Here is a 16,038-nt window from a genome sequence, read left to right on the forward strand (position 1 = left end):
GTTATTTTCTCTGAAATAAAGCAAGGCTTTATGATGGGATTTTAAACCTTTATTCATAAAAACAAGGAGTTGGGGGTGTTGTGATATTGTTTCCATATTTGCTAGGGGTTATGGTTGAGGAATGTTCACAGTGGGGGTGAGATGAGGCTGCTGGGATTAGGGGCGAGGAGGTTGAATGAGCAGTGCGTCATGGCAGGCCACTGCAATGCCTCCTATGAGATTCAGGAACTCCTGGAAGTCCAGCTGCCCATCGCTGTTGAGATCAAGCCTCTTCATCATCCTGTCCACAACACCAGGGTCCTTCTGATTCTGCAAGAGACCAAAAGATGGGATCGATGCTTACCTGGAGAAGGGCACCCCCAGGTATGAACCTGCAGCTGCTGAATTCAGCCCTAATACAGCTTTGGCAAAAGGAGCAGCATCTATTTGGGGGCAGTGCTGGGTCAGATTGTGTTCTGCTCATGGAAATCAGGGCTTTCCCCTGTACTCTGTGGTACAGACAGAGGTTTTCAATGCCCTGGGAGTGTCCTGGCTTGGCTTTCACTCACCTTTGTGAAAGAAGCCAGCTCAGTGTTCATGAAAGCCAGGAATTCCTTCTTGGAAAGCTTGAGGTTGTCTCCTTCACGCCCTGCATACCTCTGAAAGACGGCCAGCAGCGACTCGATGCAGCGCTCGGTCTCAGTGGGGGAAACCTTGGACTGCAAAGCAGAAAGGAGCTCTGAGGTCGTGCCTACAGCTTGCTCTGCCTTTGCAAGAAGGGTCGTGTGTCTCCTGGAGGAAAGGCTCAGGTCCGCCTGCCCTCCATTGCTTCCTGTATCCAACCTGTCCAGCTGCATTTTTCTTTGGTATTCATTTCTTTCTTGCTTAGCACAGCCCTGTGGTGAGGAGGGATGGGAGTGGTGCAGTGCAGGGAGTGGTTGTGGCTGTTCCAGGGCCGCAGCGGCTCTTGGGAACTTAAGGAACATGGAAACTCCCTTGGGGAACCATCAGTTGACATAGGGGTGAGGGCAGCTGCCTCTTCCTAGAGTCTTGCTGCCTTCCTCTGTGCTCTCCAGCCCCACTTGGCTGTGTCCCTATGTCTATCTTCCCCTTCTCCCCATCCCCCTTCCCCTGCACTGTCTGGTCATTGCAGAAACTCTGAGTCACTGGAGAAAAATGTGAGCGGGGCTGGCACCCAACTGCAGCCAGAACATGGGGAGCTGGATGAGGGTTAAGCCACAAAGTGAGAGCAAGAACAGGGATGTGGGACCTTTCCTCCCCAACCTCAGCATCCTGGGGCTTCCCTGCCACATCCTGCACTGCCTGAGGCCCCATTCACTCCTATATGTTGGCCCTGCCCTACTGTACTTCCTCTGTCTCAGCTCTCGGTTCCTCTGTATCCCCCACCCTGGACCCGAGCTGCAGCCCCCCAGCACAGGGTCTATAGGAAGGACAACAGGTGGAGCAAAGAGAAAGCTTGCTGCAACCCCACAACCACGGGGGGACCCTCTGCTCTCTTCCCCTATGCCCAGACCCCTCCCTAAGAGCTTCAGCTCAGCTTTTAGCACTCTTCGCAGTGCCACGATGCATCTCACGTCGGTTCTGCTTCCACCCCCCCCTTCCTTATGTTCACTCACCATGGCTGAGGTTCGGGGCTCGGTGCGGTGCTCTCGGTGCGGTGCTCAGTGCTGTGCAGCAATTGAGGGCGGTGTGAGCCTCGCCCAGCAGCGCCCAGCCCTGGTTCAGCCCTCCGGGGCCACGTTGGGCAATAGGCGGCTGTAACGGCGGATCGGGACGTGCCTGCGGTTCCCACCTCGGGCCGGGCTCCTCCCTTCCCTTTTACGTTGTAGTTTTTGCAGTTATCATGCTTCCATTTTGTTTTTTCTATTTCTTTCCTTCCCCCTCCCCCCTCCATCCCCTCTCCCCTCTTTTTATCTATTTCGCATCATACCTCTCTTCTTTTAGGCTTAGGGCTGAGCTCCTAATGCTGCCCCTCTACTCCTTGCAGCATCCTTAGGCTTTGCTTTCGATTTGGGCACCCTTGAAGGCAGCTTCCCCCTTCTCGCTGCCCAGTATGCCCTGTTATGTGTTCCCCCCTGGGCTGCAATGGAGCTGCTTAGAGCCAGGATGGGGGCTGTGGAGGTCAATTGGGCACAGGGGGAGCACCCAGAGCTGCTTGGGCATGTTGGGTGCACCCACGCCTGCTTGGGAATTCCTGCTGGAAACTGTGATTCAGAGCAGGGGAAAGGCAGGCAGGAAATGGGTGGGGAGGGGCCCTTCCCCACCTGATTTCCCTCATTTATTGCCCCCACATGTTGGAAATGAAAATAAAATTGCTTTTTCCTTTCCCTCTTAGCAACCCCTGCCTAGACTCAGTGCCAAGGAGAGATCTGAACCGAGACACCCTCCCACCAGACTGAGCCCCTGTATAAATGACAGATGAGAACAGCAGCAGGCAGTGCAGTCATCAGCTATTTATTGTGTTTTTTTTCATGCAATACATCAGCGTGAAGAAGAAACCCCAATGCACCCTCCACCACCATTTCCCTGCGGTACCCACACAGAGCTCCACCACTTCAAAGCCTCCGTGATGCTGGGGCTGGGATTCTGCTCAGCTGCTGGGAGAGCAGAAAGGTGTGACCAAAAACTTGGAGCCTACAGAGGTGTTTTCCCAGCCTTGAGGAATTTCAGGCTCCGTGACTACAATAAGTGAATGGGATTTTTGTTTGTGCAGTGCACAGCAGAAGCTGACAAGCTGCAGAGCCAGCCATGGTGGGGGGGTGGAGAAAGAGAGAGCACTGAGCTGCAGAGCTGTCATGCCACAGGGCAGAAGAGACTACAGGAACACAAAGGGCTGAGACCCAAGGAATCCAATTAGAGCAGGAAAGTGACTAAATACTGCAGTGGGGAGGGGAGGGGGGAAGCATAGACATAAGGAAGGCAGGCAGGAGCTGCTGATCCTGGTATAACTCTACCTGTCTGCCTTGCTGAGGGGTTTGTCAGGAGGGGAACCCCCAAAGCATCTCACCACCTCGCAGAGCACCCCTTTACCCCTTTGTGTTGAGCACTAATGTGCCACCATGTGGTCACATCTAAGTGTAGGGCAAGGAGATGCTCAGAGGAGCTACAGATGGGATAACCCCTCAGAGTGCCTTGGCCTCATCCCTTGGTGCTTGTGGGGCCATGGGGCTGCATTCCTCCTCACGTTGAGGCTGAGTGGTATTCTCTTGCTGGGAGCTCCTTTTGCTATTTTCTTCCTGCAGCTCTGGAGCCTGGGCTGGAGGTGGACGGCTCTTGGCCTCCCTGTTTTTGTTTCCTTGGGATTCAGCTTCCTGTGAGACTTCCTCTCCGGTGGCTTTTGGTCCATCACCCTTCTCTTCCACATCATGCACTCTGGGCTCATCCTGGCTGGCATCACCATCCAACTCAGGGGCAGAAGTTTGCTGAGCCCCTTCCTTCACCCCTGTTGCAGACCTTTCCTGAGTCTCACCTTTCCTAGGCTCCTGGAGCTCCCTTGTATTTTCCTGGGAACTGGAAGATGGCAGATGCTGTGGTTCGGGATCCAGGACACTGATTTCTTTGCATGGTCCGGCTGGTGGCTGTGGTGAAACATAGCATTTCCTTACATAGACAGGCTGCTCTGAGTCACTGGACTGCTGGCAGATGATCTCATACGTGGTAGCTTTGGGATCATTCAGGTTCTGGATAACATGGATCAAATACGCGATGGTCTGAGGATCACAGGGCTCAGGGACAGGTCTCCTGGCCTCCAATCCTCTCTCCCTTTTTTGGGTCTCACGGCGGATGTCCACATCAACTTCAGCTTCAGCCACAATGTCCTCCCGTGTCCTCTCACGCCTCACTGATTCACCAGGTCTCCTGGACTCATCTTCTCTCTCACGTTCTCGGGATACACGGCTGATCTCTACATCAACTTCAGCTTCAGCCACAATGTCCTCCCGTGTCCTCTCACGTCTCACTGATTCACCAGGTCTCCTGGACTCATTTTCTCTCTCACGTTCTCGGGATACACGGCTGATCTCTACATCAGCTTCAGCTTCAGCCACAATGTCCTCCTGTGTTCTCTCATACCTCACAGACTCCTGTGGTCTCCTGGCATCCTCTCTCTCCCTTTTTCGGGTTACACGGCGGATCTCCACATCCCCTTCTACTTCAGCCACAATGTTCTCCCGTGTCCTCTCGTACCTAGCAGATTCACCTGGTCTCCTGGCCTCCCCTTCTCTCTTGCGTTCCTGGGTCACACGGTGGATCTCCACGTCTCCTTCTAGTTCAGCCACAATGTCCTCCCGTGTCCTCTCACGTCTCACTGATTCACGGGGTCTCCTGGGCTCCTCTTCTCTCTCACGTACCCGGGATACACGGCGGATCTCTACATCAGCTTCAGCTTCAGCCACAATGTCATCCCGTGTCCTCTGGTACCTGGCTGATTCTCGTGGTCTCCCGGCCTCCAATACTCTCGGCCTTTTTTGAGTCTCACGGTGGATGTCCACATCAAATTCAGCTTCAGCCACAATGTCCTCCCGTGTCCTCTCGTACCTAGCAGATTCACCTGGTCTCCTGGCCTCCCCTTCTCTCTTGCGTTCCTGGGTCACACGGTGGATCTCCACGTCTCCTTCTAGTTCAGCCACAATGTCCTCCCGTGTCCTCTCACGTCTCACTGATTCATGAGGTCTCCTGGCATCCTCTGCTCTCTCACGTACCCAGGATACACGGCGGATCTCCACATCAGCTTCAGCTTCAGCCACAATGTCCTCCCGTCTTCTCTCATACCTCACAGATTCACGTGGTCTCCTGGTGTCCTCTCTCTCCGTTTTTCGGGTCTCACGGCGGATGTCCACATCAACTTCAGCTTCAGCCACAAAGTCCTCCCGTGTCCTCTCATACCTAGCAGATTCACATGGTCTCCTGGAATCCTCTGCTCTCTCGACTTCCCGGGATACACGGCGGATCTCCACATCAGCTACAGCTTCAGCCACAATGTCCTCCCGTGTCCTCTCATACCTCACAGATTCACCTGGTCTCCTGGCCTGCTCTGCTCTCTCGACTTCCCGGGATACACGGCGGATCTCTACATCGGCTTCAGCTTCAGCCACAATGTCCTCTCTTGTCCTCTGGTACGTGGCTGATTCTCGTGATCTCCTCGCCTCCAATCCTCTATTCCTTTTTTGGGTCTCACGGCGGATGTCCACATCAACTTCAGCTTCAGCCACTATGTCCTGTCGTGTCCTCTGGTACCTCACAGACTCACGTGGTCTCCTGGCATCCTCTTCTCTCTCGCGTACCCGGGTTACACGACGGATCTCTACATCAGCTTGAGCTTCACCCACAATGTCCTCCCGTGTCCTCTCATACCTAGCAGATTCACCTGGTCTCCTGGCCTGCTCTTCTCTCTTGCGTTCCTGGGTCACACGGTGGATCTCCACGTCTCCTTCTACTTCAGCCACAATGTCCTCCTGTATCCTCTCACGTCTCACTGATTCACGGGGTCTCCTGGCATCTTCTGCCCTCTCCCGTTCCTGGGATACACGGCGGATCTCTACATCAGCTTCAGCTTCAGCCACAATGTCCTCCCGTGTCCTCTCATACCTCACAGATTCACCTGGTCTCCTAGTCTCCTCTTCTCTCTCACGTTCACGGGATACACGGCGGATCTCCACATCTACTTCAGTTTCAGCCAGAATGTCCTCTTGTGTTCTCTGGTATGTGGCTGATTCTCTTGGTCTCCTGGCCTCCAATACTCTCTCCCTTTTTTGGGTCTCACGGCGGATGTCCACATCAGCTTCAGCTTCAGCCACAATATCCTCCCGTGTCCTCTCATACCTCACAGACTCACGTGGTCTCCTGGCATCCTCTCTCTCCCTTTTTCGGGTTACACGGTGGATCTCCACATCTCCTTCTATTTCAGCCACAATGTCCTCTCGTGTCCTCTGGTACCTGGCTGATTCTTGTGGTCTCCCGGCCTCCAATACTCTCTCCCTTTTTTGAGTCTCATGGTGGATCTCCACATCAGCCTCAGCTTCAGCCACAATGTCCTCCCGTGTCATCTCATACCTAGCAGATTCACCTGGTCTCCTGGCTTGCTCTTCTCTCTTGCGTTCTTGGGTCACACGGTGGATCTCCACGTCTCCTTCTATTTCAGCCACAATGTCCTCTCGTGTCCTCTCACGCCTCACTGATTCACGAGGTCTCCTGGCATCCTCTGCTCTCTCACGTTCCTGGGATACACGGCGGATCTCCACATCAGCTTCAGCTTCAGCCACAATGTCCTCCCATGTTCTCTCATACCTTACAGACTCACGTGGTCTCCTGGCATCCTCTCTCTCCCTTGTTTGGGTTACACGGTGGATGTCCACATCAACTTCAGCTTCAGCCACAATGTCCTCCCGTATCCTCTCATACCTAGCAGATTCACATGGTCTCCTGGCATCCTCTGTTCTCTCCTGCTCCCGGGATACACGGCGGATCTCTACATCAGCTTCAGCTTCAGCTTCAGCCACAATGTCCTCCCGTGTCCTCTCATACCTAGCAGATTCACCTGGTCTCCTGGCCTCCCCTTCTCTCTTGCGTTCCTGGGTCACACGGTGGATCTCCACGTCTCCTTCTAGTTCAGCCACAATGTCCTCCCGTGTTCTCTCATACCTGACAGACTCACGTGGTCTCCTGGCATCCTCTCTCTCCCTTTTTCGGGTTACACGGTGGATCTCCACGTCCCCTTCTACTTCAGCCACAATGTCCTCCTGTGTCCTCTCACGCCTCACTGATTCACGGGGTCTCCTGGGCTCCTCTTCTCTCTCACGTACCTGGGATACACGGCGGATCTCCACATCAGCTTCAGCTTCAGCCACAATGTCCTCCCGTGTTCTCTCATACCTCACAGACTCACGTGGTCTCCTGGTGTCCTCTCTTTCCCTTGTTTGGGTTACACGGCGGATGTCCACATCAACTTCAGCTTCAGCCACAATGTCCTCCTGTGTCCTCTCATACCTAGCAGATGCATCTGGTCTCCTGGCCTCAACTACTCTCTTGCGTTCCTGGGACACACGGTGGATCTCCACGTCTCCTTCTACTTCAGCCACAATGTCCTCCCGTGTCCTCTCACGTCTCACAGATTCACCTGGTCTCCTGGCCTGCTCTGCTCTCTCGACTTCCCGGGATACACGGCTGATCTCTACATCAGCTTCAGCTTCAGCCACAATGTCCTCCCGTGTTCTCTCATACCTCACAGACTCATGTGGTCTCCTGGCATCCTCTCTCTCCCTTTTTCGGGTTACATGGCGGATCTCTACATCGGCTTCAGCTTCAGCCACAATGTCCTCCCGTGTCCTCCTGTACCTATCAGGTTCACCGGGTCTCCTGGCCTCCTCTTTTCTCTTGCGTTCCTGGGTCACACGGCGAATCTCCACGTCTCCTTCCAGTTCAGCCACAATGTCCTCCCGTGTCCTCTCACGTCTCACTGATTCACGGGGTCTCCTGGGCTCCTCTTCTCTCTCACGTACCCGGGATACATGGCGGATCTCCACATCAGCTTCAGCTTCAGCCACAATGTCCTCCCGTGTTCTCTCATACCTCACAGATTCACGTGGTCTCCTGGTGTCCTCTCTCTCCCTTGTTCGAGTTACACGGCGGATGTCCACATCAACTTCAGCTTCAGCCACAATGTCCTCCCGTGTCCTCTCATACCTAGCAGATGCATCTGGTCTCCTGGCCTCAACTACTCTCTTGCGTTCCTGGGTCACACGGCGAATCTCCACGTCTCCTTCCAGTTCAGCCACAATGTCCTCCCGTGTCCTCTCACGTCTCACTGATTCACCTGGTCTCCTGGCCTCCTCTTCTCTCTCACGTACCCGGGATACACGGCGGATCTCTACATCAGCTTCAGCTTCAGCCTCAATGTCCTCTCGTGTCTTCACGTACTTCACAGACTCATGTGGTCTCCTGGCCTCCAATCCTCTCTCACTTTTTTGGGTCTCACGACGGATCTCCACATCAGCTTCAGCTTCAACCACTATGTCCTCTTCCGTCCTTTCATATGTCATGGATTCACGTGGTCTCCTGTCCTTCTGGATTTTCCCTTGTTCATAGTAATCTTCCATCTCCCTTGTTTTATTGTATCTGTGGTCTATTACTAGCGGTTCTTGAAAGTATGACTGATGCTGCCATTCAGAATCCAGGCATTCAGGCTTGCACGGCTGGCGGCTGCTTCTTTCAAGTTCTTTTTGTTCCAGCTCACGTAGGTGGTTGCGGCTTCTCTCATCTTTGAGTAATTCAGGCTTTCGTGGTTGATTGCGCCTTCCTTTATCTGCTTCTTCTGGCTCATGTGGCCGACGGCTGCCTCTTGCTTGTGCCACTGCCTCCTGATCTTGTGGTCGATGGTTTCTTTGATCATAAGCTGGTAATGTTGGCTCACGTGGCTGACGGCCACTCCGCCGGTCCGGCAGCAGCTGTGGTTCACAGGAATGGCTGCAGCTCCTCACGTCTGCCAGTTGCTCTTGTTGATTTTGTCTCTCATCTCTCTGTGTTGTCTTCAAGCTGCCGCGCTTGTGGTATTGTAAATCTCCCAGTCTGTCCAGCTCAGGTGGCTGACGTCTTCTGCTGCTTCCTTGGTCGCATGGCTCTTGGCTTTGTTCTTCATATTCCTGAGGGATCATTTCCCTCGGCCTGCTGCTTTGTCTTGCATCAGCTCTACTTTCTGTGTTACGTTGCTGGCGATGACTTCCTGTTTCCTCGCGTATCTCAAGATCCTGAACCCTGGTGTCTTGTTGTGGCTCAGGTATGTAGGGGGGATGAGTTTGTGGTTCCTCTTCCTGGAGCTGCTGACGGCTCCCTCTGTTCTTAATTTCAGGCTCTCGGATTGTCTTGCTGCTGGTTATCAGCTTCGTTCTTTGCAGAATGCATTGTCCCCTCTGCAGGTACCAGTAGCAGGCCTTAGCCACTCTGAATACCAAAAGCAGGAACTCATTAAAATCAATTTCCCCATCCCCATCCCACTCCAGGAACTGCAGAATCTTGTCAATTGTCTGAGGGTCATGTGGGTTCTGTAGGAAAAACACACATAGAGAAACAAAAAACAAGGGATTTTAGCCTTGCTTCTCCTTGTCAGGAAATTGAAACCCAGTGATCATGACAATCTCTTCTACTTGCATCTCTCTTAGGTTCACTTTCCCTCTGGTCACAAGAATCATCCGCTCTTCAGAAAATTTTCTGGTCCCTACACTTCAGTTTTGTCCTCTATCTCTGCCCATCACTGCCAGCACTCACCGCTATGGCATCTGCAAATTCCTTCTGGATGAACTCCTTCATCTTCCTTCGGTTGAGTTTGGATTGGTCTCCATCTTCCTTTGCATGTTGGTAAAAGACAGTAATGATGGTGGAAACACTGTCTAAGAAGTGAGACATCTTTCTGCAGATTCAAGCAAGCCTGCAAGAAAAGTAGCAGACATAAGGATGATTGTTTGGCTGAGCATGGAAGAGAGGGAAGATAGCTGGGGTCAAGCTGTGCACGTAAATGAGAGCCTGGGTGCCCTGAGCTGTGTGTCCACTTCTCTACCATGGCAAGCTGTGCTTTACCAGGACACTGGGAAGATATCCAAATGCTTAGGGGTTTTGGTGGGATGGGGAGTGTCCTCTAACTTGTCTGCTGACGTATTGGAATGACGTTTGGTATGGGATGGCAGGATGCCTGCATTTTTGGGTTGTAGGGAGGGGGTTGGGGATGGTGACTCAAGAGATACCCCACGAACCGGTCCCTGTGGGCTCTACCAGCTCCTTTAGTTTCCAGAACCAATGCAGCTCTTTCTGCTTGGCACTGGGACCCACCAGCTCCTCTGGAGAAGTTGGAGGATGTCTAAGGCAGTGCTGGCACATCCTGAGAGAGGACCCAGCTGGGGCAGAGGTGGATAGAGCATTCACAGAGGGTTAAACAAACTCTGTAACCGACAGCAATGCAAATCAATCAATGAATCTCATGTTACAGTACCAGCTCGTTGTCCAACAGATTTTGGCCAAAGAGAATGGTCAGATCACCCATATCAGAAATATGTATTGAATTTAATGGCAATCTCCTGGGCAGAAAGCAGTGTTCCTGCTTTGAGCTTTGTGTTTCAAAACCTCAAATGCCACCTCCTTGCTCCTTGCAGGATCCCTGAGCCTATTATCAGCTGCATCGGTGCCAGGATCTCGGCTTGTAGCTGGGGAAGCTTCTCCCTGCCTGTTTGCAGTGTGCACACGGGCATGAACACGCGCACGCAATTCTGCATGCAAAACCTTGCTATTTCTATGAAAAACCCAGTGCTTCTTCAATCTGTTCACCCGGGGTGGGAGACAAGTGCAGACCAAAACGAGGCGCCAGACCTGGCTTCAATCTCTCCTTTTTGTTTGGAGGAAAAACTGCCTTTCCACGCAACACACAACAAAGAGCACGCAGCTGCCCAAATAGTGTAAAAATAACATTTCATTGAAGATTAAACCCGAAAGACGCCCAGAAAACACTGCACCCGAGGCAGATCCTACAGAAATCATTCATCTTCATGCAGCAAAGCTTGCTTTTCAGAAGGAACGACTTACCCAAGTCACCAACGGGATCGAATGGGATTCCTGTGAAGCCGTGCGGAGTGATCGGAGGACCTGAGCGCTTTTATAGGGTCCTTGGTGGAGGAGCAGAAAGGAGCCACCCTTTGTGGACATTGTCCTGATTCATCTTTGGCCAAACCCAGCTGCACCTTCATGTCCTCAAACGGGTTATTTAACTTATCATCCCATTACCTATCATTTTAACCCAGAAATAGCAGTTGCCATGTGGCAATTCAAGCATCTACTGGTTCCGCCTAATCCGGATTGTAAAGTTATTTTACGGGCTGATTGTGTTTCAGATTTAAAAAACATAAAATATCTAGACTGCCTATAAAGTATATATATACATTAATGGGAGGATGTATTTTTTTTTAATGAATGTCTATCTCTGTAGGTATGCATTTATGTACGTATAATACATGCACATAAAAATAGCACCAGGGTGAACCCGGGAGGGTGTTGTAAGCAGACATGAGGACCTTCCTCTTTGCAGATCCTTGAGGCTGGGGTTCAGCAGTTTGGCTTTGGGTTTTGCTCATAAAGTAAGGACAGAAGAAGCCCAGAGAACTGCAAAGGTGGTGAAATGTAGGTGGGCAGCAGAGAGATCCCCAAATCCTGCAGGAGATCTCAGCTGGTGTGGTGTTCTTGTAGCTGAAATATATATACATATAATTTATTCCTTGGTGACTGCTTATTAAGGAGCCTTTCATTGTATTATCTGGGTTTTCTGTTGAAACAAAAAAGGCCAGACCAGCGAAACTTATGTGAATGGTAAAATCTGAAAAGTGGGCTTTTTAACCAGAAAACGCCTATTCAGCATGCAACGACTTTCCATTGAGAAAAAATGATGATACAACATCTTTTTTTTTTTTTTAAGTTAATGCTTTTCCGTGAGAGGATTTCATTCCAACTTTTCTTGATCTTTAATTAAAACTAGAAGTGGGAACCTCTCGGCTGGGAGCTCAATTCATGTTGAAGCTTCATCTGGTCGCTCTAGGCAACTTGTGCTGTAATTGCCTCTCCAGTCCTCCCCCCCACACCTTTTTTTTCCCCTTTAATATCTTGTAAGTGTAAATGAATTAGAGACCAATGGGTTCCTCTATTCCTCCCAAACTCTCCCTGTGCAGGGAGCATACAAGGAGAGTTTTGGCCATGCCACTTGGGCTCTGTGTTGGAGCTGAGCTACATGACATGACGGAGACATTGCGGGCAGCTCCGGAGAAGGAACTCGCCACGCAGCCTTGGCTGAGCTGTTCATCTGTCCCATCTGATGGTAAGAACATACTGGGTGTAGGAGTCTAATTAATTAGTGCTGGTAACACCTTGGGGATACTCATACAAGTGCTCACAGAGGATTGTTACTAACCGTGCTTCATTTTTGAGCTTTTTTTTTTTTTCTTCAGGATTAAATTATACTGGTGTAAATTATACCCCACCTGTGGGATAATGATACCCTTGGGAAACTGTAATTTTATGGTAGATTGCAGTTATTATTAAAATTAGAGCATTACAGTGCGGCTGGAGCTTGTACGCAGTGTCCTATAACAGTCTGCAATCCCCGCAGGGGTTGGGGACATTGGGAGGCACCGGGTGGGTTTTGGATGTTAATAGAGGCAGAGGTCCAAAGAAGCAGCATCAAGCCATGTTCTCCAAAGGGTTGGATGTCCCCAGAAGGGGCTGTCAAAAGGGGGGATTCAGATCAATATTTCAAAGCTGTTACCCAGTTCTATATGGATTGCTGTCCTGTGTTCGTATAGGGTGGCCAAGCCTATTCTGGTCATTGAAATCACCCATTGGTCATTGGAGTCATCAATCAGTCGGATCATCCATTGGTCTTTGGGATCATCTATTGATCATTGGGATTGCCATTATTTAATAGGATTGTCCATTGATTCTATAATTCAATCTCTTGGGCTCCTTATGGGGCATGTAGAAGACTTTTCTCTTAACACCTCCCAGCCTTGCAGGTGTCTTAAACAGGTCCTTGTGTCTGTGGGGTATTTTTCACTCTGTTGTAATGTTCTCCTTAAAATGAACCAACCTCCCATCCCTCCCCCAACTTCAAATACAACACTCCAAAAGTAGAATGATTTAGAATAGTGTCTAATGATCACTACTATCATTAACAGGGTTTGGTAGGGTCGTTTTATCACTGCAAAAGGCTGTGGCTGATGGACTGAGGAGTCTGGTGATGGAAGAACTGAACTGAGGCCAATAAGTAGCAAAGAGCTGTTCAGCAGTCCTCAACTGAGAGCTCTTTAAAGTGGGTCGGGGTCTGCTTTCACCAACGTGTTTCATCATCAGAAGAGCAGAGCGATGCATTTTGCACCCAGCGCATTTAACTGCTACACCAGCACTTATAGACCAAATCATTTGCAAAGCGTCTCTTTCCGGAGATGGTTTTGAAATGCTGCTTTTTTGGTTCTGATTCAGCACACAGCAAATTGTGAAATTCCGGTGTGTCCCAAAGCAGTGACGCTCTGTTTCCCAGTGAGGTCTCTGTGCTCTGCTTGTCACCGGCCACAGAGCAGGAGGTGCGGGTGCATTTATCATCCGCTGATTTGGCTGATAGGTCTCCAGCAAAAGATAATATGGGGAAAAACAGGCTGAGCATCACCTCCCTGCGGGATGCGGAATCCTGGTGGTCCGGCACATCCAAACCCATAATAACCCCCCTGATTTCAAGTGGGCTGCTCTCACCCACAATCACCCACATCCCTACGTGCACATCCGGAGCCGGTACCCGAAATTCCCGAGGCTGAGGCCAGATCCACGTGTGCATGGATTGTGTGTCAGCTTTTTGCATCCAGCCTTGTTACTGGGACCGTGTGTACGTGAATAATGGGGATTAATATACCTCCACTCCTCTTGGTGCACTCAGTAGCTAATGGGGATATTCAATTTTCATACTCTGTTCCACATCTCCCCTCCCCCCCTTTTATTTAATTTTTAATAAGTGAGGATAAATAAGACAAATCCCTCCCACTGAGCATTCAGAGCTCCTGATTCTCTTTACAGCAGACATGCACAGTGCCTGGAGCAGATGCATGCTGCCAGGTTGCTGCTTAGAGGTCATCATGCCATTGCATCAATCCCAACATCCACCCTTACTGAAGACATCGGATGTCACATCCCTGCCTGCAGGGACCCGTCGATTCACCTTTGGCTGCCTGCCCCCAGGACACAGCACCCTGGGACCACATGGCCCTGTGTCATGAATGGGATGGACACCGAGGTCCTTTGTGCTAGCTCAGAATGGTGCAGCAATACACCAGGACACTGTGTTGATTTGCAGTCAGTTTTATTGCTTTGCTTATACAGGCAGAGGAAGCCTAATACAGGATAAGAGAGAAGGTCTTAAGCCAGGAAGAGTTCACTACAAACTAGGGGTGTAAGTCCAAGGTTAAGAAAAAATTGGACAAGATATAACAAATGGCACTGGACAAAATATCCCACCTTGCTGGCACCAATAGCCACAGTTGCACAGGGCTCACTGCAGCTCTTACTTCCTTGGAGGCCGCTGAGGCTGCAGGTTCTCCTTCTCCACCACGTGCTTTCCTTTGCCATGAGCCCCATGCTGCTGATGTCCTGGGACACGTTCAGCCTCAGCCACGCTGCCTTCCCGCACCGTCACTGTAAGGTCAGGGGGGTGAGCTGGGTCACGCCGGGTCGCTGAGGGCTGGGGATCTGGGTGGGGGTCTGTGCCCCTCACTGGAGGGGGCAGCTCTTGGTTCTCTTTGGGGCTGGGGTCCTTGTTTGTGTCTGTGGTTCTCCCTGGTGTCTTGGTGGGAGAAGTGTGGCTCTGCTCAAGCTCTTCCCTGTGGTGGTTGTTCTGTCCCAATTCTGGTGTCTCAGTCACTTTGTCCTGGTGGAGTTTGGGGTCATGTTTTGGTGTTTTTTCAGCTTCTGGGGTATTTCTGTCTTTCTCTGGAGTTTCAGTGACCACGTTCTCACCTCTCTTTGGACCCTCTTCTGGTGCCGTGGCCCTGTCATCCTGATGAGTGTCCTGGATGTCCTTTGGAATCTCAATCATTTTCTCCTGGGTGCCTTGGTTGTTTGGTGTCTCAACCTCTTGGGTCTTTTGAGTATCCTGAACCTTTGGTGTCTCAGTCTTCTCAATATTTTGGGTGTCCTGGTTCTTCGGTGTCTCACCTTCCTGTTTCTGTTGGGTGTCTTGGTGGTTCTTTTCTTCTTCACCCTCCTGGTGCTGTTGGGTTGTCCCACTCTCTTGCACCTCCTCGCTCACCCCCTGCTCCTGGACCTGATTGTGGTGCTGTTCCCCATCTGCCTCCTCCTGTACCGTCAGCTCCTGATCATCTTCTGGCTCCAGGTACTGCTGGAATTGCCTGTGACAAGCCTTGGCCACACGGAAAACCAGGCTGAGGAACTCACCAAAGTCAACCTTGCCACTGCTGTCCTCATCCAGGAAGAGCAACACCTTCTCAACAGTTCTGGGATCCCGAGCATCCTGCAAGGAAACAATATCAGCAAGACCCACAAACCCTTTGCAGGACTTCTCTGGGATCAATCACTCCAACAGAAATCCATCCCCATGGCTCGTGTTGCTGGATACTCACCACAATCACATCCTCAAACTCCTGCTCGATGAGCTGTCGCAGCTCCCCCCTGCTCAGTGTGCTGCAGTCACCTTCACTCCTGGCGTAGGTGTAGAAGGCAGTGATGATGCCATTGATGTTCTCCTGGAGCTGGGCCATCTCCCCACAGAACAGAGGCAGCCTGCTAGAAAGATACCAAAAGACAAAAAATGGTCTTTTGCTTGGTTTTCGGGTATGCCCCTCTCGTACAGCACAGCTGGACAGGAAGATGAGCCAGAAGGACTTCAATAAAACCAAATGGAGTGTTTTTTCCTTTAAGAAAGCTCAGCTCCAACAGAAAACTCAGGACCCTGAGCTCCCACTTTCCTGCAGGGTCTGTCTGGGCTTACCTGGGTGAGAAGAGCACAGTGTGCAGCCGACCTGCTCCCAACAGCTTTATATACAGCAGCATCATGAAGGGATACAGCGTCAGCAGGGTGCCGCATCCTCGCCCAATGACACTGTCATCCCCCTGTCTTCATTTGTCTCTTGCTCATTAACTTCTGCTCTGGTGCTTTACTCCGTAGTGAAGAGATGATCCTTCCTAAGCTCACCCCACCTGTGGACGCATTTCAGAGGAATTAAGCAGAAAAGGTTATTTTTAGTGCTGTGGGATTTAGTTGAAGGTGATGCCCAAGCAACACCCAGAACTCTTTAGTGAACGTGTTTGGTGAGCGATGCAAGTGACTGACACGGGAGGAGGCAGCCTGGGAGTGCCTATATGGGGATGAAGAGAAAACAGAACAAAGAGAAAATCATAAGGATAAGTCAAGCCCAGATCCAAGTGACCCCTTCCCCAAACTCCCCCTTTTGGGTGCTGGTAGGGAGGCATCCAGTGAAGAAATCCTTTCCAACAGTGCCACCAAGTGGCACT

General features: G+C 51.1%; 3 protein-coding genes across 4 annotated transcripts; all 3 read right to left on the reverse strand.

Annotated features, from left to right (window-relative positions):
* Positions 1-36: 36 nt before the first annotated feature.
* Positions 37-1,696, reverse strand: S100A11 (S100 calcium binding protein A11). Its single transcript, XM_085533663.1, has 3 exons — positions 1,617-1,696; positions 549-698; positions 37-309 (listed from the first exon to the last, which is right to left on the reverse strand). Exons 1-3 carry the CDS (start codon positions 1,617-1,619, stop codon positions 157-159), a joined length of 306 nt encoding a protein of 101 aa, XP_085389789.1. The 5' UTR covers positions 1,620-1,696; the 3' UTR covers positions 37-156.
* A 750-nt stretch (positions 1,697-2,446) lies between these two features.
* TCHH (trichohyalin) lies at positions 2,447-10,633 on the reverse strand. 2 transcript variants are annotated; one of them, XM_085533657.1, is made up of 4 exons: positions 10,564-10,633; positions 9,259-9,418; positions 6,640-9,035; positions 2,994-6,522 (listed from the first exon to the last, which is right to left on the reverse strand). In XM_085533657.1, the coding sequence occupies exons 2-4, from the start codon at positions 9,394-9,396 to the stop codon at positions 3,123-3,125; spliced, it is 5,934 nt and encodes a 1,977-aa protein (XP_085389783.1). In that variant the 5' UTR covers positions 9,397-9,418; positions 10,564-10,633; the 3' UTR covers positions 2,994-3,122. The 2 variants fall into 2 exon arrangements, with proteins under 2 accessions (XP_085389782.1, XP_085389783.1); XM_085533656.1 differs by having other exon boundaries at positions 2,447-9,035.
* Positions 10,634-13,853: 3,220 nt separating this feature from the next.
* On the reverse strand, positions 13,854-15,951 carry LOC107324390 (uncharacterized). Its single transcript, XM_015884370.3, has 3 exons — positions 15,515-15,951; positions 15,147-15,309; positions 13,854-15,037 (listed from the first exon to the last, which is right to left on the reverse strand). Exons 1-3 carry the CDS (start codon positions 15,577-15,579, stop codon positions 14,072-14,074), a joined length of 1,194 nt encoding a protein of 397 aa, XP_015739856.2. The 5' UTR covers positions 15,580-15,951; the 3' UTR covers positions 13,854-14,071.
* Positions 15,952-16,038: the final 87 nt, after the last annotated feature.

This window comes from Coturnix japonica, unplaced genomic scaffold (genome assembly GCF_054131305.1).
Source record: "Coturnix japonica strain WE unplaced genomic scaffold, WE-NBRP24 Scf062, whole genome shotgun sequence".
Lineage (NCBI taxonomy): Eukaryota > Metazoa > Chordata > Aves > Galliformes > Phasianidae > Coturnix > Coturnix japonica.

Coding starts and splice junctions, on each gene's coding strand:
- S100A11 (XM_085533663.1), bottom strand. Junction 310..548: donor AGCTGGCTTCTTTCACAAAG/GTGAGTGAAAGC, acceptor GGTCTCTTGCAG/AATCAGAAGGACCCTGGTGT.
- TCHH (XM_085533656.1), bottom strand. CDS start 9,396: ATGTCTCACTTCTTAGACAGTGTTTCCACCATCATTACTGTCTTTTAC. Junction 9,036..9,258: donor AATTTGCAGATGCCATAGCG/GTGAGTGCTGGC, acceptor TTTTTCCTACAG/AACCCACATGACCCTCAGAC.
- LOC107324390 (XM_015884370.3), bottom strand. CDS start 15,579: ATGATGCTGCTGTATATAAAGCTGTTGGGAGCAGGTCGGCTGCACACT. Junction 15,310..15,514: donor ACTGTGCTCTTCTCACCCAG/GTAAGCCCAGAC, acceptor GTATCTTTCTAG/CAGGCTGCCTCTGTTCTGTG. Junction 15,038..15,146: donor AGTTTGAGGATGTGATTGTG/GTGAGTATCCAG, acceptor GTTTCCTTGCAG/GATGCTCGGGATCCCAGAAC.